Source organism: Macadamia integrifolia, chromosome 9 (genome assembly GCF_013358625.1).
Source record: "Macadamia integrifolia cultivar HAES 741 chromosome 9, SCU_Mint_v3, whole genome shotgun sequence".
In the NCBI taxonomy this organism is placed as follows: Eukaryota; Viridiplantae; Streptophyta; class Magnoliopsida; order Proteales; family Proteaceae; genus Macadamia; species Macadamia integrifolia.
In genome coordinates, this window is record NC_056565.1 from 36,305,636 (window position 1) to 36,329,092 (window position 23,457).

Here is a 23,457-nt window from a genome sequence, read left to right on the forward strand (position 1 = left end):
TAAGGGGAGGAGGCGCTTCATTCTTCTTCTAGGGTTTTTTTTTAGTTGCTCTATTTCTTTCTCTAGTTTTCTCTTTCTCTAGCTCTAGTTCTAAGTTTATGCTTTAAACACTTTTATAAGTTATTTTTATTCAATTAATGCAAGCACTTTTGTTTTTGATTCAATCTTTTATTTTTATTGTTTAAGCAATTGAAGTTGTAATTTTCAAGTTCTAGTTCTAGGCTTAGTTCTAGGTGACAAGAACAAGCTATAAAGCATGTCTTTCAAGTTCAATTTTTTTTTCTTCTTCAGATTTGTTTTCTCTAGTACTAGAATTTCAGATTTGGTTTATTCTAGATCTAGTTTTTAGTACTGGTAGTATCTCAAATTGATCAAGTTTTCAGTTCAAGAGTTGAAGTTCAAGTAAATAGGCTCCTTCAGTAGTCTTCTCTCCCCCCCCCCTCATTCCCTATTCTGACTATCATTTCTTTCTTAATTTAGAATTTTAATTTCAGTCATTACATTATTGTTATCCCTTTCCCCCAAGGTTCATGGTTAATGTATGTGTTGGTTTGCCCCTCCTAACCATAGAACCATCATTTTATTATTTTTATTTTAATTGTCTCCATTTCCCTAAAGCCAAGTAGAGTAACCCTTATAAGAGTGACTCTCTAGTCAAGTAGGGAAGTTCATATTATGATGCATCCCTCGGGCTAAGTAGAAAAACCTACTTGTGAGTCTCTCTTTAGCTTTATCCCCCTTCTTTTACTTTATTTTTATTTCAGTATTTTTTTTCCTTTATTACTTTTTAATTGCGTGGGGAGTTTATTTTCAACTATTTATTTATTTAATTTTAATTGTATGGCTTACGTATTTAAATTCTTAGATGACGAATGGTTAGGATGTTATTTAGATATATTTGTTTAGGACGGTAATTAGAATTAGATCACAACCATTAATCGGTTTACTTTCGTATTATTAAAAGAAGCAAAAAATTAAAGTGACTGCTCTCCCTGTGTTTGACCCGTAGCTACACTGATCCGTACGCTTGCAATTACATTTTAAAACCTCAAACAGTTCCCTCATTGCCCCATGTTAATGTAGAGACCATACAACTAAAGAGCGTTCTTTTTTCCTATCTTATTTATTATCATACTAATAACTTTTCTCACTAGGCACACTTTGGGTCACTCATACGAGGGTGTTTAGTGCTATTCACTATTTTTAGTGAAAGTTGAATGGTTCTCATTCAACCTAGGTATGACCCAATCCATGCAGTTGTGGGGTCAGTATAGGCCAACGGGACTAATCAAGCCGAAGGCCTGGATACCCATTGTTATCAAAAAAAAAAAAAAAAAAAAAGTTGGGGAAACTGAATTAAGATACATCAAATAACCACTACTATTTTGGAAAACGGACAAAATTTTAGAGGCTGGTTTAGGGATAAATAGAATGCTAAGGGAGTGGGTATTATTTGTAGAAACGCAACCCTAAAACAATGCAGAAGATAATGGAAAAACAAAACAAACAATGCACACGGATTTTACGAGGTTCGGCAAAGTTGCCTACGTCCCCGGTGAGATGACATCCTGCTTCACTATCAATGGAGAATAGGGTTACAGCGCTCGTCCTCACACCTCTCAGTATTGCTTGCATTACAAAGAAAGAAACCCTCGCTACAAATATATAGCGAGAAAAAACCCTAATCCGGATTAAACTACAATTGCCACCCTAATCCGGATTAAATTACAATTGCCACCCTAATCCGGATTAAATTACAATTGCCCTCAAATAAAAAATTCAAGCGGGGCGCCCCCCTACACCCCCTGCTATGCAGGGGGGCCTCCTGCCCCCCTTGCAACCCCCACGGCCCGCTAACCGGCTAGCAGGATCGCCGTCTTGGCTGTCTAGGTGCTGCACCAGTACTCCCTGGATTAAACTGCGACGAAATACAAGACATCAAACACCAACATTATTGGTAGTTGTCTAAATCTCGAACTGGTTATGGAAATCAATCATTGGTGAAGGATTAGTTTGGAGAAATTTCAAGAATTGAATGAGGCTAAGGAAAGGAGACATTTGAAAATAATGAAAGATTGTTTGAATATTAAAAGTTTCCCAATTGGAAGATATGATGAGAATCTTGATAAAATTCACAATCGGATTCAGATTCCCATCATGTGAAAGAAAAAGATGACCACCAAAATCCTATTTGGTCCTCTAGAAAAAAAAAAATCTGCTTCTGATATGAATAGACTCTACAAATAAATTAATAAAGTGAATCTTGAGGTTGATATACTTCATCTATTGCTTTTTTGGAGGATTTTTTCGGAGTCTAAGCTAAGTGATGCAATCGTAGATCTAATTTGGTATGTCGTTTCCTTTGCATTTCTGATTGGCAGTTTTCTTTTTCAGCCTTCCTTCTACATGACTTTAAGGAATCTTCTAAACATCATGAAAAAAATGATGATCTGGATGGCCATCAAGTCTATTCTGGTCGGAGATATTGTTTAAGATTTTCCCATACTATCTTCGTTCTAAGGAATTGAAAATTTAATTTGCAATTGATTGTATGGTTCTTCTATTTTCTTTTCCGTTATCTTGTCTAAGACTTTTGTGATGCCTCTTAGTTTCTCATTAATTTGACTTGTCTCCTACATTTTAGTTCTATATTCTTTGTTCTTTTAATAAATTATTTTAGGTTCCTACATGTGCACGAGAGCCAATGGGAGTGTGCAAGGAAGCATTCATAAAAGAGTCATTTTCCTTTCATGGGGGTGGGCCACTCATTTCACTCTCCCCCTCCCCCCCTTTCTATGTGTTTGAATGCAGCGGCCACATCCCCCCCACAGAAAACATTTTTCCCATTTTTTATGAGAGATTTTTCTTTAAAAAAAAAAAATTCATTTAGGCATAAGTTGGAGAGATTCATTTGACCCTTTATATGGGTTTCTCATCAGTTGAAATCCAACTAATTAAATAAGACTTCCATTCATGTGTTTTCTTTTGTCTGTTCTGTTTTACCAATAAGAGCGATGGACCTAATTGAATTATCGATCAAGTACATACCCAATTGTTAAGGAAATGATCTGGAAAATATCAAATATAATTGTAGGTTGGGTTAGGTTAGAAAGAGAGAGGCCTAACAAATACATATCAAATTAAATGCGATCAAGGAAAAGGAGAGGTTGGGTAGAAGGGACAAGTCATTTCACAATTCCTATTTATATAATTTTTAACAGGGAAAAGGCTGGGCATGCCGTCATGTGTTGACATTCTCCCTTCTCATTTGTTGATCACCCGCTAGCTCACTTAGAATGGATGGCGAGACATTATTGACCTGTGCGATTTGAAAATTTTAACCTACCCAGGCATGCGTTGCTTTGCAATATGGCAGCACCTAAGCATCCATTGATGAAGCATGTAACTTGGTGTTTTAATTTAATGTATTTTTATACATATGGCTTGAAATTTACTAAGGATTTTATTGCAATTTGTAAGTTTTAATTCTAATTTACCTAAAACAACTCATATTCACATGAATTTTAATAATGTCTAACACAATCCATTGAACTAAAATTAATATTACATGATATGCCATCGTGGGTTGATCACCCTTAGATAAGACTATGGTATGCTTACCATTCTCTCTATCCTCATGTTTTTTCTTTCCGGGTGCAAGACACAGTGGGACCAAACAAGGACCTATAAAGGGTCAGCAAGGGCCCAATTTATTGTCGCACTACTACTAGTTCCTACTATTACTATTACTTAGAGAGGGTGGGGGGGTAGGAGGGTTGAATGCGCGATCTATCTTAAGACTTACGCTAGACCCTGCCTTCACTTCAGGGAAGGGTCCTCTACTATGCACAAGAGGTGACAGCGCAGATTCAGTGCCCTAAAGCACTTCAAAGTACTTCCCCCGAGTGTTGGGTTAAGTGACGAGGTGTTCTAAGATGTTGGATCTGAGCTGCAGTCTCTTATACAAAGTAGAGGAGCCAAATCTTTCACTCCATGGAAAAGATCATTGTTTAAGTCGGTACTTACCAATGTTGTCCTTGACATTGATGGCCCCTTTTCCGTGCCTATGTGTTACATAGAAAATGAAAGCTACTCATCTTCTTTGTTGCATTGAGAAATGATCATCGAATGCTTTCTTTCTTCATTGAAATTAATTCTCATCTTCTTTCCCGACCCATCGCTCTCATGCATTTAGGGGAAAAAGAAAAAAAAAACAACTTGGACTCCAATATATTTGCTTTGATTCTTTACAATCCACCTCTTAATTAAGATAGTACAACCTTTTAACCATCAAGTGCCACTATTAAAACAATGGAAACGGTTGTACTTACCTGGCATTATAACCATTAAATCATTATTTATAGAACACTATCCAAACAATCCAAAACATGTATGACAAAGGTCCACATGTTCTTTGGACAGTTTATTTTAGTTGAGACTAAATTAATGAAATTCAGATTGAACTCATCAAAAGCACAACCTTACTGACCCGGTTCTCTAAAGTTCATTACCAACTTTATTTGCTTGGCTGGGGTTTGACATTTTTATCATCTAATCCTGAAAATCTCTATAGCACTACAGTGCCATAGTTTGGTCATCTCAATACTTCTAGCTTAGTGGCAGGTAATTCGGGAATTGGGTTTTAGCATATGTTCAGAGAAGATCGTTAGTTCAATTTTCTTACCTCATTCAACTTTTTGAAAAAAAAAATAATAATAATTGTAATATTGCAATAAATATGGCCTAATGATCCCGTTGATGGTCCCTTAGTGGATCTTGTCTGACCCCCTAATGGGTCTCTATGTGGCCCCTTTGTGGGTCTTGCCTGGCCTAGTGGCCTTCGAACTAATGAAAAAAAAAAAAAAAAAAAAAAAAACAGTTAGGTAGACAATCTAGGTTTGAAGGGGTAATCGAGGCAAGTGCCATTAAAAACTAATATGTGAATCTTAAAATAAATAGGGGAGATAAGAATATGAAAATTTGCTTTATGGAAGAAATCAAAATAAAAATATGTTATAATTGAGGGAGTTGTGGTAAATAGAGGTTTACTTTAAGGGATTGACATAAAATTTCCTTTAATTTAATTGGTTTTAGTAAGAGTAATAAGATAGTTATGCGTTAGTTACCATGGTAAATGTGATAAATAATTTAAAATTCACTATTAAAATGTCATTCTCGTAATTTTATATACCTTTAAACATATATTTTTAAGGATAAAGTTGAGCGGTGAAGGAAGTCTGATGTGATCCCCCTCTCTCCCCATATATCTCTCCATTGTACGGTGCCGATTGACCACAACGAACTGATGCTCATTCACTGTGACTTCAAGAAAACTTGGTCTTATTTTTAATCATTTGCAATTCTTGTTTAAGGGTGAAATTTAATAGTTCAGTCTTGATCAATAAAATGGATTCACCTATTCAGGCACCGTTTGATAACGTTTCTATTGTTTCTATGTCTAGAAATAGCAGAAACGGCTTTTCACGTTTCCGAAAATAAAAACAGATTTTTGGGTGTTTGATAAACCTGTTTCTCGAAATGTTTTTTCAGACATAATGCCACTAAAAAACCCAATAATATCATCGGATGTCCAAAAGAGAGAGAGGGTTTAATTGTCTCTTTTTAGGTTTAAATAATTGAGAGATTTATCGGGCACAATAGCCTTTTTTTTTTTTTCTCCTCTTAAATTTGTTTCTTCAAACGACGATCGTCAAAGTCATTTTTAGAATTGTAAATAGGCATAAATTTTGATTTATGTTTCTAGAAATTGGTGAAACGGAATAACTTTATCAAAAGCTTTTTACGTTGTTTCTTTGTTTTTAGGAACAAGAAAAAGCAGAAATGGAATGTTGTCAAACGGTGCCTTAGAATTCATCCAAATTAATCTACCACGTGGTAAAAAAAAAAAAGTTTATAACCTAGTGATATGAAAAATGCAAGGATAAGATCGGTGTTCGTGTAATAATCTTCATTTAATTCTTTAATACATTTATTAGTGAAAGATCAAAATTGAATATAAAACTAATCCTATATTAATTAACATAAGCATGATCAAACAGACCATTTCCCCAATTACGACAGCATAATTAGGTAAATATATAATTAATGACACTAAACAACAAATGGTGTCTTACTTTGACCCAACAAATGAGATCCACTTAAAACAAAAGCTCTATGGTGTTGTCTTAGACCTTCCAAGCAAAGGTGCAGACCACGTCAAGCTCATGATAGCATACATGTTGTCTTTTTCTATCTTCACCCAAATCTCTCAGCGTGGTTAGTTGCTGTTTGGAAATGTGTGTAAATAAGTGTTTCTATTGGTCATTGATTTTTAGAGAATTAATTAAAAATAGATTCTTAATTATTTCATAATCCAAGATTTAGATTTGAAGAACCACGGGGGGTTCCTGGATGATGGGTTTTTTTAGGTATTTGTCGATAGTGGAGATCACAAATCAAGTAAATCGCCACCCACCCTTGTGTCCAACTGTTTATAGTGGTAACCAGGGGCAATCCCACCTTAGGGAGGTTGGGTTGAGGGCATGGTTTTAGCTTTTTAGGTATCGGTCGTATCGGTCAATTTCTATCGATATTGACTAACCGAAATGGTACAAGTAATGGTTATTATTGTCAAAATACAGTCAACAATAAGAATCTTTAACGGCAAAACTATCTTATATGATTGATTCCCTAGCCGATGATTCTTGATACCAAAAACCATGGTTAGTAAAGGTTTCTATGTACTATTAAAATTATAGATAAGAGAACGCTACCCCCTAGTACACGTCAAAGGGAGTGGCCAATAAGAGGACACGCATAAGTATCTTTGGCATGGGAGTAATGCGATCTTTCGCACTCGTTATGTCTTGACGGAGATACACACTAGGAGGAACATTCTTTTTTTTTTAAATTATAATAACAATAAGAAGGGGAAAAAAAAAAAAGAGATTGGCCATATGCTCTTTCTTCGAGTGCAAAATTAGAGAAGAAAAAAATCAAGAAACTCTATGCTCCTCTTCTCCTTTTTCTTGAAAATTACCTTTTGAGTCTATTTTTTCAATTCTGATGTGATAAAATAAGATGAAAGAATAACTACTTAAACTTGACTTTTACCTTATGTTGACATTTTATATTTAATTTAAGGGGGAAAATTCTCACCCAAGCAGGTTGTGTTTGGGGTTTTTCATGTATTATTAAATTAGAAGGAAAAAAAAAAATAGCTTAGCATGTTTTTGTGGTTTGAAAAAAAAAAAGAAAAAAGGAAAGGAAGAAGAATCCCATCACCACCATGGATTTAGGGGACAATACCGATATTGTATCTGTCAATATCGATCAAGATTGGATATGATCGGATCGATGGTTATTGGTCAATTTTTCCCTTACTTTTTTGAAAAGTATTAATTTTTTTTACTATTTTATCCCTGAAATGATAGGAATAACTGATCAAGATTGGTCAATGATCAAGGATCGGTCTTAGCCAATACCAATCCGATATGACCAATACAAGATTGACATTTAAAACCATGATCACCACTGATGATATGACCATGTGATAGGACTTGATCCATCATCAACTCTCAACCCTTATATCATTGGGGTCAAAACTACCCGTTCTCTTGGGCATTTGATGGTACTAATTTCCATTGTAAAGGAATGAAGATAAACGAGTGAAAAGAAACATAGCCTAAAATAATAAGAAGTAAAAAAAACTCTATGCTTCTCTATCTATAGTTGATATTCTAGCAACAGACCAATTGAATCTAGATACATTTTTTTTAATAGATAAAAAAAAAAAAAAAAATCTAGCTATATTACATTTAAAGGGAGAAATGTTTGGAAATAGATACTCTTTTGGTCAGATCAACTGAAAAAAAAATTGGGGTTCGGGGTTTGAATGGAATGCATGCCATATTTTTTTGTTTAAATAAACAAAAATCTAATCTTTTTCTCCTTTAGTTCTTGAATGATTTTAACATTATCTACTTTTTCTTTTTTGATAAAGATTTAACATTATCTAATAGCTTTATATATACAAAGGTCATATAGTTGAAATAGGTCATGGAAATTTTTTTTTTTTAAATATTTACAAACCACAAAAAAAAAAAAAAGACTTGTTTATTTGATCATGTATTATTGTGATACGATTATGTCTCAACCGCATGGCTAGATATAATGTGGACAAAATATTCTAAACGTTTGTTTTCTATCCATTTTTAGAACCGAAAAATAACTCTGAAATGTGGTACTCATTTTGATACGCCATGTGTTTGATTTCCTAGACTTTCCAATTGTTTGGTGGATACTAATTTGCTCCTTACATTAATGCCTTAAGTAGAGGTTAGTCTCCTTGCATCATTGTGATTCTTAATCACACCAACACTCCTTAAAATCAAAAGCAAAACCAAATACGCAGTTTCATACCAATTTATACCCTTAGTTAAAGAACACTACCACTTGATAGATTTTTTTTTTTGGAATCTCAATTAGAAAACTACTATAGTTGCAACAACACCCATGATTTTGAAATGCAATTCTAATCATGGTTTTAAGTATCGGTATTGGTTGAGATCGATCTCTAATCCTTAATCGATCCAAGTCGATCATCCGTATCATTTCAGGGATAAAAGAAAAAATTAAAAAATCATACTTTTCTGAAAACCAAAGGACAAAAGTGACCAATACCGATACCGTACCAAGAACTAAATCCTTTATTCTAGTACCATGCATTCCCCACTTTTTATCAGGTTTGCCTTGCCAATTGCCATCCCTTTTATCACCGGAAGTGATACACCAAACAGTGTGAGCTTTCTTGTTTGGCTCCTTCAAATATGGAATGTAACCCTAGTGCAAGTCTAGCTTTTGCAGAGTATCCTATTATCTGTTTTTGTGTCCCACAAGAATTGTTTGAGTGAATAAATTTAACTTTTATGTGTCGCGGGTGTTGCAGGAAAGAAGTCCGTGACACTATTATCCGGCATTTGTTTCCAATGTGTTTGTTTCTATATTAATTTATGTGTATGTGTTTGCCCATGTGACTCGCTCTGCTATCTTTTTTTTTTTTTCTTTTTTAACTTCTCTCCTGTGTGTTTGTGAGATATGGTGGAAAAAGTTGACAAGATTCGCACCACTCACTTTATTGTACCTTAAGCTTCACCCCATTTAATAACAACCAAACAGAACCTATTAGCTAGGAGAATCTGGATTATCACCACTGCTTTGCCATGAAAATAGACACCACTCACCAGGCCTGCATTCTACTGTGCATCATATGTATAGATAATCAATTATGAAAATCTAGAGGTATATCCGTTGAGGTGTATTCGTATCTCGTATCTGGTTAGAGGTCCGAATTATGAAAATCTAGAAAATAATTATTCAATCTAAATAGATAATCAATTATGAGAAATATATATAATTAATTAATAATTTTGAGGGTTCCTGAAATTTCGACAGATTCTAAAGAATGAGGAAAAGAGTTAATTGTACCCTTTAAGGGAGAGGAAGGTCCCCAGTGTAAAAGTCAATGATCTAAACCAATAAAGATGTTACTTGATAAGGGAATATCTAGATTCAATCACAACCAATCTATATGTGATTTGTATTTGATCTATTTACATCTCTATTAGATGTGCTCCCATTGTAGAGTTTTAGTATCTTCATCTATTTGTGATAAATTTGAATAATAATTAAGGAAGAGGATTCTCTAGTGAAACTTTAATATCTACAGCCTGGTAGTTTAGGTGGAGCTCAAAATCTGTGGAGAGGGTGATCCAAAGATTTGTTACTCATATATGAAGCTCTAGTCGGATCATGGCCAATATATTTGATCTTTTTAGTAACAATATATTTGAATTGAATGTTGCCAAATGTACTATAAACAAAAGGGCAAGAAATCGCCACATGGTCAGTAACCCTACACCTATGCAAGTGAATAGGACATGAACATGAATGAGATTTTTATTTTACTAAGAGTGGGATGATAATTTTGAGTGTACTTGTGTTTGGGGGCAGGATCCACTCAACTATGCAAGTTTATTTTTCTCTAAATAAAATTCTCAAATTTTTGGGATCTTCTCATTCCTAATATGTTTGTAAAGAGGAAAAGCGATGCAAGTTGTTTAACGTATGCTAGCGTCTCCTTATGTCTCTTTTTTTTTTCCCTCTCCCTTATGAAATATAAAGTATCTACCCCCTCTTGTGGAAAGAAAGATATAGACATTGGGAGACACTAACTTAAGCTATGCAATCGAGCATGGAACTCAATCCCTATTTTGTATTACAAATTTTCAAACCTCCCAATATCTTAAGACAAAATTATCTTTAATATAAATAAAAAAGTAAAAGAATGCCACCTGTTCACATAGATCTTGTGACAGACACAAGAGGGTGTAAAATTATTGCCTTGCCTCTGTTAAACACAAAACTCCCAACTTATTGTTGCCGAAAAACTCTCATTCCTATGCCTCATACTGTTCCATGTTATCAGTTATTACCTCATTTAAATTCTTTCTACCAAATGTGCCATTTTTTGTTTAGGGAATTCTTTTGAGAAAATTACATGATTACCCACTTTTAGGTTTCCCTTTACAAAATTACCCACAACAAGTTTTTGTTGATAAAAATACCCAAAATTAAGTTTGGATTTATAAAACTACTCACCCAAAGTTTCAGTTAATAAAAATACTCAAAATTAGGTTTGGGTTTACAAAACTACCAAGAATAGTGATTCTTCATATTCCACATATAATCATGTATTTTTTTATTACTAAAATTTTTAGTGGGTGGTTTTGCAAACCTAAACTTAATTTTAGGTATTTTTGTTTAACTTAAACTTTAAGTAGGTAATTTTGTAAAAGGAAACCTAATTTTGGGTATTTTTGTTAACTGAAAACTTTTAGTGTGTAATTTTATAAAAAGAAACCTAGAAGTGGATAATCATATAATTTTACCTTATTTTTAAAAGAGGAGGGGGGGGGGGTTTGGATCTGTGTGGAGATCTAATCTAGACAATTTGCTATAGTGATTCCAATAAATCCTCATTCTTCGCTAATTGAGTCATGATCGAGTGATCATATAGGCATAAAAATAGTATAGATATTTTGGGTTTCATAGGGGTGGAATGTAATTTCATTACAGTCTGTGTATAGGTGTAGAAACCAGGGTTGAAATCGTCTATAATTCCGATCTCGTACAATTCCGTGCAATACCACCTTCAGGCGGTGACATGTGTATTGATACCAATACAATGGTCCAGATCTGGTACAACTAATAAAATATTGAAACAGTGAAGCGGCATTTAAATCAGATCTGGACCATTGCATTGGTATCAATACACGTGTCACCCCCTGAATGTGGTATTTCACGGAATTGTACAAGATTAGAATTGCAGACGATTTTTTTCCGTAGAAACCACTGCATAAGGGGAAAAAAATCGTCTGCAATTTCGATCTCGTACAATTCTGTGAAATACCACCTCAGGGGGTGACACATGTATTGATACCAATGCAATGATCCAGATCTGATTTAAATGCTTCTTCATTGATTTAATGTTTTATTAGTTGTACCAGATCTGGACCATTGTATTGGTATCAATACACATGTCACCGCCTGAAGGTGGTATTACACAGAATTATACGAGATCAGAATTGTAGATGATTTCAACCCCGCCACAAGGGATGATTCTATTCCCAAGAAAAAGATAGGGGTAATTTTATCCGATCATTTTATCCGATCAATAGTGGACTCAGTCGAGGAAGAGATTTACAAACCTTGTTCTAGAATCTAAGGCACTAATCGACCCTTTAGACCACGTAACAAGTGGGCCCTATGCCCTAATCCTTAAGCCCTAAGCTCTGACGCCCTAGAGCCTTAATAAGTTGATCCTTGATGGATACTGACCCCATCAGTTTCCAGGACGTAGGGGTAACAAGGCTACACGTAGGTGTAGCCGTGTAGGACTGTCGCAGTACAGGACTGGAAAAGCATTGAAACGAATACCCCACTCTCCTACGGTTACGGACGGCGCTATCTGACTATCTCAAACTCCTGTCTCTCTCTCCACCCAAATACCAAGTAAAAGCAGCCGTTGCATACCACGCTATTTTCTCTCTCTAACACTTTCTCTCTCTAACTCTTTCTCTTGAGAACGACGTGATCTCTTAACGGGAATGCTAGTAAGCTAAGCTCACGCAAAGCTTTTTATGATATCACGCAGCCTATTACGCAGGACGGGAGCAGAGCAAAAAGAGAAGAACGAGCTAGTGCGCGCACTCTTCTTCTTCACAGACAGATTCGGACAGATCGGAAACATCGAGAGTGAGAAGACACAAAGACGAAGACAATGAAAGTTCGTTTTCATTCCATTCGTATTGATGAGACTCTGAGACTCTGGAACTCTGAAACCTACCTGCGCTTCATTTATTTCTCACAATTCTTTGCAGTTTACATCGATCTTTGATCATTCTCTTTCATTATTTTTCCAATCGATCGATTCCTTTGGGTTTTCCAGATCGTATCTCACAATGAGGAACAACGTTTCTTGTCTTCACGCTTCTTGATCTTAGTTTCTCATTGTTGATTCTTCTCACGTCATTGAAGCTAGAAGCCTGGAATTTTCTTCATTCTTTCTGCCTCGGTTTTATGCGTTTCGAGTTGTTGCTATTACCTGCTTTGTCTTTCTTCATTGGCCTTATTGAAAGCTTCTGATGAATTTTGTCTAATTTGAGAGCCTAAAAAGAGAATCTTGTGGCAGATTGATGAGATCTAGTGCTTACATTGCAGCTTTTCCTTGTATTTCAGTCTTTTAAATAGGATTTTTCTCGCACAGTTGACAATGCCAGGTAAATTCGAGTTCCAGGTTTTAGTCTTGAATCGGATTGAGTTGTGGAAAAAGAAAAAGATCGTATTATTCTGATTAGCTGGATTTTTATTTTTATTTTTTTTAGCCGAAGGATTTTTAATTCAAGAAGATGAACGGGCGAGAAAATCTGATTATGAGACATCTGAGGACGAGAGGAGAAGGACTCGGATCGGATCTATTAAGAAGAAGGCAATGAACGCTTCAACCAAGTTTTCACACACTCTCAGGAAAAGAGGTAAAAGAGTCGGCGACTGTCGGTTTCCATCTGTATCAATCGAAGATGTTCGAGATGCGAAGGAGGAAGAAGAGGTGTTTGGATTTCGTCAGGCTCTGCTCAAGAAAGATCTTCTTCCACCCCGCTTCGATGATTATCATACAATGAGAAGGTATGCAAATTTATCCATTTGTGTTTTTCTCTCTCTACTATATCATACCAGATTAAAATTGGGAATTTATTCTTTCTTTTCCGATGATTGACAAAATGAATTCCTCAATCATTTTGCTACATTCTGTTCTATGTTGCATTATAATTGATGAATTTGATGCCACAGCATTATCATAAATGAAGAAACTGACATCACGCAGACCCCTCACAGTTTGTCTATCTAAATTTACCTGTACTGTAGTTTGGGTATTTTGCTTTCTTTGATCGAATTAATGTTAGTTTTATACTCCTTGAACAATCAAACTTGTTTTCGGCTCATATTTGCTATTTTTTAAAATTTTTCTTGATGGTGTCTGGTATTCGAGTTGATCATCTTTTTCATTTTTGCTGTCCCTAAAACCATTCAAGTCTTATTGTTTTCCAAGTCCTCTGTCACTTTTCTTCAATCCTTTTTCAGAAAAGTAGTATATGGTGGAAAAACTATTCCTTGTTTTCTGATACTCGACTAATCTCAAATATAGTATTGGATACGGAACTAGAGAAACCTTTCCTTTTCCTAATTGATGAAAAGTTTGTTTCTTCTAATCAATTGCCCCATCCTAGTGTTTGTTTTTGTCTACCGATCATGGTGTTAGACTTCCTGAATGAGATAGGATTGGATGGAGGCCGCCTTCTGCTGTACAACGTTCATACCTTTGTTCCTATAATTCATAGTTCACTCATTAGAAGTTAGAAGTAGTTTCATTGCTAACTGACAAAGGCAATTTCCCATGCATCTGGAGACAGTAATCCTTATTTTTATCACTTGTTCCATCAATTTCTTCAGTCCAATCCACAACTAAAGATATGTTTAACTAGTTCCCTGACTCTGCAGAGCTTTCGCATTAGCATGTACGGGAAGAAGGTGATCTGCTCTAGGTCTTCAAGCAACGCACCCTTCTCTTTGGGATCTATATTTGATGGTTTCGTGTGTTTTTTATGTCTTTGGAATAGCATATTTTTTGTAATTTGTATAAATTCCTTTTTGACTTCTCTTCTCAGAGCTTAGGAACAGAACTAGAAAGATTTCTCCCGTGCTTGTGCTTTCTTCTTCTTCTTCTTCTTCTTTTTTTTTTTTTTTTTTTTTTTTTTTGCCCCACAATGCATTGGTTGACTTCAAGAGATACCTGAGGTGCACATAGTTTGATGAGATGCATGGATTCTTTAGGTTATTAAGGGAAAATTGTAGTATGTTGACCAAGTTGACTTTGTAAATGAGTAAGTTTTCAATGCTTAGTTCCTGTGTTATGTGAAATTTTCTTTTGTTGTTTTCTCCTAATTCATGGAAGAAGGGTTCTTGTTGATGCAGATTTTTGAAGGCAAGAAAATTTGATCTTGAAAAAACTGTCCAGATGTGGGCAGAAATGCTAAAGTGGAGAAAGGAGTATGGGGTTGAATCTATTGTACAGGTAATCATTCATTCAAAATCTCATTTATTTTCTGTTATTTTAGTGTATACTCTACATATAATTTTCTACGCTCTAATCGATGCTGTACCACAACAAACTGTGGTTAGGATTTTGTTTATGAAGAATTTGAAGAGGTTCAACGTTATTACCCTCACGGTTACCATGGAGTGGACAAAGAGGGAAGGCCTGTTTATATTGAGAGACTTGGCAAAATTGACCCTACTAAACTTATGGAGGTTACCACAGTGGACCGGTTTTTGAAGTACCATGTTCAGGGGTTTGAGAAGAACTTTTCAGAGAAGTTTCCAGCATGTTCTATTGCTGCGAAAAGGCAAATTAACTCATCAACAACAATTTTGGATGTACAAGGATTGGTATGTTTTAAGACAAATCACTGCTATGATAATTCTATTGCCATGTGGCATAATATTTTGGATTTATTCCTGATTTGCATGGCTTTGTCAATTGGGCAGAACTGGATGAGTTTCAGCAAGGCTGCACATGAATTGATTACCCGCATGCAAAAACTTGATGGTGACAACTATCCTGAGGTGTCTGATTCATAAAGAAACTGCTTCAAAAGTTCAAAATCATTTCAAGTTCTAGAGGAGTTCACTCTCTGTTACTAATAGCAGCTAATCATGTGCAGACATTGAATCAGATGTTCATTGTTAATGCTGGAAGTGGTTTCAAACTTCTATGGAACACTGTAAAAGGTTTTCTTGATCCGAGAACTACCTCAAAGATAAATGTAAGAAGACCTTGTCTTACTTCTAGTGTCTCCAACTTATGCTGGCTTTCGGAAGGTAACTGACATTGATCTGGTTTCGCAGGTTTTAGGAAATAAATTTCAGAGCAAACTGCTGGAAAATATAGACGCAAGGTCAAGTTTTTCCTTTTATCAATTAGAAATTAATATTATTGCACTACCTCAAGAGCTTTTTAGACTTCTTTTCCCAAGTTTCATCCTGTCATTTTGATTCTCAACAGCCAACTGCCGGATTTCCTAGGCGGCTCTTGTTCATGCCCAAATGAAGGAGGGTGCATGAAATCTAATAAGGGACCATGGAATGATCCAGAAATAATGAAGGTCCAATCCTTCTACTCATTGCTACTGTTAATTCATAAATTATGACACATGAACAGATGCCTCAAATACTTTCTTTATCACATATGTTCCCTATCAACAGCAGTTACATACTGGAGAAGCTACACATTTAACAAAGAAAAAAAAAACTAGCAGTACTTTTTATGAGGACAATGCTCTAGATAAATTACATGCCTCTCAAGGTGACATGCCCCAAAAAAAAAAACAGTACAGTACAGTTTGTACATTGCTTATCTTAGCTTATGTTTGAGTTATTTAACCATTTCTTTTTTTGTCACAGATTGTTGGTAATGAAATATCCTCTGCTGAGTCAGGATCAGATGTTGAAGTCTCATCAACTGGGCTGAGAATTTCTAGCTTCACACAATTAACAACACTCCGTGAAGAAGTGAGTTTATGCCCGATAATATTTTTATAAGCAGTTGTATGTTTCATATTTCCCTTAGGATCAGCTTTCCTTTTTATATTTGCTATCAGAATGTCGGTGTCAAGAGTCAAGTATAATGTTTAGGGAAAAATTTCTCTGAGCAAGTGGCGGAGGGTACACTAGCATCCTCTCTCTCTCTCTCTCTCTCTCTCTCTCTCTCTCTCTCTCTCTCTCTCTCACACACACACACACACACATATGAAATGACCTCTCTGTCTCGTATTTGTGAAATAGTTCCATCACCCCTCATTGGTGCACTCCCCTATGCCCTGGGTCAGAGAACCTTTTCTGTAATGTTTATTTCTGGAACTTTTTTCTTTAGAATTTTTTTTTTGGAGTATACTTGACCATATTATTGGTGTAACAAGAACCAAGATTTGTAAAGTAGCATCAGCATAGAGTAGTTTACTTAGTTGGAGCAATTACTCTTCGGGGAATGTGAGCTTTTCCTTGCATTTAAATAGTCAATCCATCAGCGGACTGCCTGTACCTCTGCATCATTTGTGGTTTGCTGCTTGTATTGGTGATCCTTGTGATCTCCTAGCAAGCTTTCCGCTGCTGATGCTGCTACCTTACCCGCTAGCGTAGGATGCACAAGTTGGGCTAGCCGCTAGTGCAATGCAACCAAGAAAGAGAAAATCACAAAACATGTGCAGATGCTGCCTCATAGTTTATTTATTTTTTTTTTTTTTATTCACAGGGCTGAGAACTTCATAGGCTTCTGTATTTCATATGGATTGTCATATTTTGTCTTTCTCCCCTTTCTCAATGAAAAATGCAGATATGACTTATGAGCCTTGCATCCCTTCTTGTCTAGTACGGCAATTTCCTCAAAGAGTTGGTTCATTGAGTTATCAGGTTGTGTCTTCTGTTTCCTGAATGATGGCTTTTGAAGGGAACACACTTACAAGGAGATCGATCATCTGTATGACTTCTTGTCAAGTGCCAGATTCAGAAGGGAAAAAAGAAAGCATAAAGAATTCATAACTTGATATTATTTTAATGTAAAAACCATGCTTGTATAATAAATTAAAAGCATCATCATACCATGAGTAAGACTTAATATACAATTTTATATTCTCAATTGAGGAGCATGAGTCCCTAGTTAAGTTAGGTGATTTACATACTGCAACGTACAACCTGACACTCATCTGTGCAATCCTAACCCGTTCCTACTGAATTATTTTAAGAAAGAACAGTCTGTCAGCTCCTAGACCCCATTTACATCCCTCACAGGTGTCAGAATTTGCACACACTGGCAATTAACCTTGAGTAATGCGACCAATTAGTTATAATACCGTGCAACATTGTGGCTCCTATTCTATCATTAAAAAAATTGGTTTCCTGTTGCCCCACACATATCTGAGAACCTTTAAGGTTGGGAGATTGTTAAGGTCACACTTGCCTGCCATGATTGTACACACAACGAAGGTTGTAAATAGCTTACAATATTTGCCAGCTATTTTCTGAAGGAATAATAAATAATATCGTGTTTTAAAATCGTGGATTACACAATTCAATCTGAACTTAGTAACAATACCTTCCCAACTGCTTGCAATTGGCTGTACCTCTTCAGCCCCTTCACATGTTTAAATAGGTGTGGCTGAAGGTTTTAAATGTCCTGCCAACATGACAAAATCCTCCATTTTATCTGGCCTCAGATCAACAGGGCAGAACAACAAAACACGGGCTGAGGTCATGTGGATTTTGAAGAGAGAGATTTTTTGAAAGCTTACTGATCCTTATTTTATAAACAATGTAGTGCTTTATTGGAAAGTAATAGGTTCGCACCCAGATGTATTATAGGACACATGTTGAAAAATTGTACAAAAGTACTAATCCCATGCAAACCAGTGAATTACAGTTCAAAGCCTTGCTGACTTCTTGTGTATGTTCTTGGGATGCTGAACTTTTACACCTGTCTAATTTCTGCATCTCCTTTTCCCGCCCCAAAAATAAATAAATAAAGAGGAAAATAAATAACATCTTCTTCATTGTTGGTTCCTACTCTTTTCTCAGGAAAGAATAGATGATCTTGTACCCGTCCGCAGCCAGGTTGAATCAGTTGGTATTGCCACTGCGGTTGAAGATGTCAGTTCAACAGGTAAATGATCAGCAGGCAACTTTTTATTTAATGAAGTACTTTCTGGTACAAGATCAGCAAGCAAATTTTCATTTAATAAAGCATTTGCTGGTACATGATCAGCAAGAAAATTTTTATTTAATAAAGAATTTGCTTGATGTTAATGCTTGCATCAAACTATGCAACATAATCATCTGCATAAATCATCAGAGTTACTGAGTCCATAGGATTTACTCCCCGCACTATGATCCGAGTTTTTTGCTTGGCAATTATGTAGTTCTGGGTCAATGTTGTTGCTTTTTCTATCAAGTGTCTAGCTTATACCAAGTTTTTGTTGAAGCCTCTTCACTCTGGGTTTATGTTACTAAGGCATATTTTTCTCCTTGGGAGGGTGGGAAGGTGTCGTGTACTTGTTACCCAGGGATATCTTCCCCTTGCATTCTCTGCTTCTAAATTGTTAGAGAGGCAACAACCATCTCTATCCTGCATTACTAGTTAATTGTTTTCTCCTCTTGGCTAGTGAAAAGGGGGGGGGGGGGGGGGGATGATGAAGGAAGAGAATGGACATTAGCTAACCTACTGAATAACCTGCATCACAGTTATCAATATACAGAATATATTGACAGATTATGGAAGCACTGATAACCAGCATCATAGTGATCAATATACAGAATATATTGACAGATTATGGAAGCACTGATAACCAGCATCACAGTGATCAATATATAGGGAGAAGATGATGGAGGAAGAGAATGGACATTAGCTAACCTACTGAATAACCAGCATCATAGTGATCAATATACAGAATATATTGACAGATTATGGAAGCACTGATAACTCTAGTTTAGACCAATGGATGGGGCAGATATTATAAACCGAAGGAGGGTCCTAATATGTTGATTCAATGCTGAAAATTCCAGGTTCATCCAACAGATGGTTGGGGAGAAATAAACAGTAACAGAAATTAGAAGGTTTAGAAACACAGAAAATAGAAGGCAAGAGAATCAATTATAACTCATGATCCAGCAGTCTGATGAGGCTCAAACTTGGATTGAAGGGGGCTGACAGGGGGTGGATTAAAACTCAAAAAAAAAAAAAAAATTGCTGCTGTCAGAACAACCTACCACATGTGCTGTTAGGACTGGAAAAATATCAAAACTATGAGAACAGAATTAATGAGACATTTAATCAACAATGAGGTACTGATGTTACCTGGAAATAGCCCATGACAGAGAAAGTATATACTGGACTGGTTCGAATGAATTAAAGAAGAAGGGATAGGAAGGGTCTCTCACATACGGTCTCTCATTGTACACAGTTTTCCACTGCTACTGTTTCACACAGCATACCAGCTTAAAAGCCAAGTTTTCGGTCATCAAATCGTTGAGCTGTAATAGCCCCTCTCTCTTGTATCAATAACCTTCAAAAAGCCCTTCTTGTGTGGGAGGGAATCCACCAACAGATTACAAACCAAAAAGTAGAATTCCTAATATAAGATTACAACTCAAAATAGAAACTAAAGACAAAACAAAATCTAACTTAAAATTACTAAGTAAAAACTCCAACTTAGTAATTAAGCATGATTGCAAAAATAGAAACTTAAGTAAATAAATAGTAACCAACTAAATCAGCAATAAAATCTCCCTTCTCTTGGTATCTTCAATGGAGCCCCGCGCTTAAATATTTCCTTGGACTTCCTTCTCCATGCAAGGCCTATGAGCCCACACCACTGTTCACGTGAACAGTACAGTGTGAATAGTAACATTGTTCATGCGAACAGTGACATGTGAAACTGATTTCTTCCATGAACAGCATCAGAAGAGCTAGAATTTTTTCGGTCCAATCTCGTTATTTTTTGTCAGAACTTTTTATATTATGTGCTTGGGAGGGGATTTTCATTTGAATTATCCCTCTGCATTATCTTTGAAATCCATGGTTATTGTTTTTCTATCAGTTGTTATTGAATACTAAGTATAATGCTTTGGATATTGTCTTGTGTCATGTCACATAAGATGTTTTCGCCCATGCATGCCTACAGAAATGTTTCTTATAGATTTTTTTTTTTTCTTTCTGCCAGAGGATTCAATTGATAATGTCACGGAAAGAAGGCTGAAGAAGTTCATTTCTCGTTTAACAACTTTAGTGGCTCAGTTCTTACTTGAAGTGTTAGCTGTGCTACATATTGTACGTTTTGGGTTTGGGAAGATCGTTTCAATGAATAATGCCAGTGAACGGTTGGAAAACCAACGTATTTCAGAATCAGCTAGTCCAAGTTCTGAAGACCAACTTGCTTCACAGGCTGCCAGAGAGGATCTAATCCGTCCTTGTTTGCAGAGGCTACAGAGTTTAGAAACATTGGTAGCTGAACTGACCAATAAACCAGTGAAAATTCCTCCAGAGAAAGATAACATGCTTCTGGAGTCATTGAGTCGTATTAAATCCATAGAATATGACTTACAAAAGACAAAGAAAGTAAGAAATTTTCCTTCTCACCACCTGATTTATTGTTTAGTTTGCAGATTATAGTAATCATGGGTTTCAGCAGTTTCTTCATTGGAATTTGTTTCAGTGTGACTTCTGGAAATTGACTATCCTTTTTATGTTTCATAGGCACTACAAGCAACAGCATCAAAACAAGTGGCACTTGCAGAGTCACTGGAGAATTTAAAGGAAACTAACCTAGTAAGTTTGTGGTCCTTTCAGGCCAAAAAAAAATCCTGATTCCATTCTATGAGTGCAAGAGATGTCTGTGCTCTTCCAGTGTGAGTTTATCAGCACTGTAAATAAATTGGGCTAAGCAAACCAAAAATTTCCTATCATGGCTTTCAGCATGCCATGGTTACTTGCTAAACAAGGTTTTCTGGGTTCAGGCTCATAAGCCTCCAACCAAAGCTCAAGCTTTGTTCAGATGAGCTGACCTAGCTAGGCTCATTAACAAGCTATTCTTTAGATTTGGCTTTGAGTTCTCCACAAACTATTCTTTGACAGAGTTCGGTGGTGAGACATGATGCATGGAGTCAACCCCATTTAGTTTGTTAAAGGGCTTAGCTGAATAAACCACCCCCTCTTTCCTGAAGGCTACCTTTGTTTCGCTGTATAATAAGAATTGTTGAAAATCAACAAATTGTACAAGGAGTAGAAAGAAAAAAGGGGTGTTTTACGGAAATGGAAAACAACATTTTTCCAATAGTATTGGTATATTGATCATTGTTACGGTTGGCACCGACAGAGAACTCCATCTCAATCACTGGGCTAGATTGTTTTCTTCAATCATGATCAAATGTACAACCAAAGTAACTCCTAATGTCAGAAAATACAAAATAATTTTTTTTAAATATGAACTGTGTTCCCTTGAAATATTTTATGATGAAACAAACACAGCATAAGGAGACAGAGATACCCTTCTAAACAGTGATGGACCTAAGGACTTGTCTTAATTCTTTTTTAGGTGCACATGGAATAACATGGTCCTGAAAGAAAGTAGTGGACAATGTTGTCAAAAATCATGTTTCCTTTTGTTAAGGAGAAAGTTTTTGTAATGAAATCTGAAGAACAATTGGAGAAATGTAAGCCAAATCTTACCAGCAGATGAAACGGAGAAAACCTTACTGCTAAATGTAGTTCTTTTTTTTTTTTTTTTTTTCATTCTTAGTTCTGCTACAAGATAACTTTGTGGCATTTATCACATCTTTTATTTCCCTAACACCCCCACCCCGAAAGAAAAGATTGCTGATGATGCACTTGTCAATCACAGAGAAAGAACTATTCTTGCTGGTTCAATAATTGCAAACCTCATCCCCCCGGAAGCTGAATACATTTGGAGACAGGATGGATGCTCCAAGCTGCTGCAGAGTTTCCCCTTGTTTCAGATTTTTCCGAAGTGCTGGTGGTAACTAGCCTTGATCAAAGCACCTGGACGAGTTTCACCGATTCAAGGTAAATGTTTCTGTGTAACTCTGACCTCTTGTTTTTTGTTGGTAAAGGTTGTTTCTTTCTTCTGATAGCCCTTGTTGTTTTCATTTTTAACTTTTCAGAAATTCTTCAGGTGTTTGAAGTAGGCAGGAACACACACACATGCGCCCACACACACACAGGCACTTACTCGGGGGCAAAGAGGTGTAACTATTTCCTTCAGAAAATGATATACCAAGCATTCACCGTGATTATGCTGGCTGCCTCTGCGTCAAATTTCTCTGCGATGTACATTTATCTCGACTCGTTTCATTGTATTCAGTAAAGCTAAAGGGAATGGACTAGTCACCACTTCCTGTTGACTTGTCTTTTGTGTTTCTCCTCCCCTCTTTTACCATCTCTCCAGGTATTCTGATGTGCCCTATGAAGTAATCTCACATCTCTGACCTCTGTCTGTGAACACAAGTTTCATATCTACATTCAAAACTTGAAGGCTACATCTCCCACCCTTTTCGACCACCATGGTGATGACCTTGAACCTTCGCTTGGTCTCTTTTCTAATCCTCAGCTACTACCCATAATTTATTACAATGTTAGTTCTGATTTTGTTTTTATTTATTTATATAATGTCTTACTTCTGGGAATTGTTGAGAGTTGTGCATAGCTATGTATTGAAGAAAGATGACAATGGATCTGTACTTTCCAGGGTTCAGTGCAACTTATATAAATACGAATTCAGAATTGACCCTTTCGAACAAATTAATTTGACGACTCCTTCACAGACTGAGCATCATAGTTAGATACCAACTTTCACTTTCAGTAACTTACACAGATTATTAACACAAGGGAGAATTCATAGTTTGGTAGTTCAATATGAAAGCTTTCTATAAGCAACCGAAGCATTGAACTTTGGGACAGAGCGAGTCTATTTTATGGGGCTAGGGTATGAACAACTTTTACCAAAAAAAAAAAAAAAGAGGGTATAAACAATTGTTGTGTGCTGATAAGAATATTTTTTGGTGCAAGGCCACACTGGGGCCAGATGGGCTACAGATCACATTTATTACTAATTATTAATCTATTACTCCACTACTCTATAGTTGAAAGTACTTATAGTGGTAGAAGGGTCAAACAAGTAACTTTTCTTAGACTTATACAAGAGTACAACTACCTAATTGCCTGCCTCTCTGTTATAAATTTATCCCTTATCCCCCCTCGATAAGCATTCATTTACC

At 36.0% G+C, this 23,457-nt stretch overlaps 1 protein-coding gene across 2 annotated transcripts; it reads left to right on the plus strand.

Annotated features, from left to right (window-relative positions):
• The first annotated feature begins 12,114 nt into the window (after positions 1-12,114).
• On the plus strand, positions 12,115-22,985 carry LOC122089819 (phosphatidylinositol/phosphatidylcholine transfer protein SFH9-like). 2 transcript variants are annotated; one of them, XM_042659514.1, is made up of 14 exons: positions 12,115-12,839; positions 12,945-13,245; positions 14,593-14,692; positions 14,800-15,066; positions 15,166-15,243; positions 15,342-15,443; positions 15,526-15,575; positions 15,683-15,782; positions 16,081-16,188; positions 18,247-18,331; positions 20,388-20,782; positions 20,921-20,992; positions 22,065-22,246; positions 22,356-22,985. In XM_042659514.1, the coding sequence occupies exons 1-13, from the start codon at positions 12,833-12,835 to the stop codon at positions 22,119-22,121; spliced, it is 1,722 nt and encodes a 573-aa protein (XP_042515448.1). In that variant the 5' UTR covers positions 12,115-12,832; the 3' UTR covers positions 22,122-22,246; positions 22,356-22,985. The 2 variants fall into 2 exon arrangements, with proteins under 2 accessions (XP_042515448.1, XP_042515447.1); XM_042659513.1 differs by having other exon boundaries at positions 12,116-12,839; positions 22,345-22,985.
• Positions 22,986-23,457: the final 472 nt, after the last annotated feature.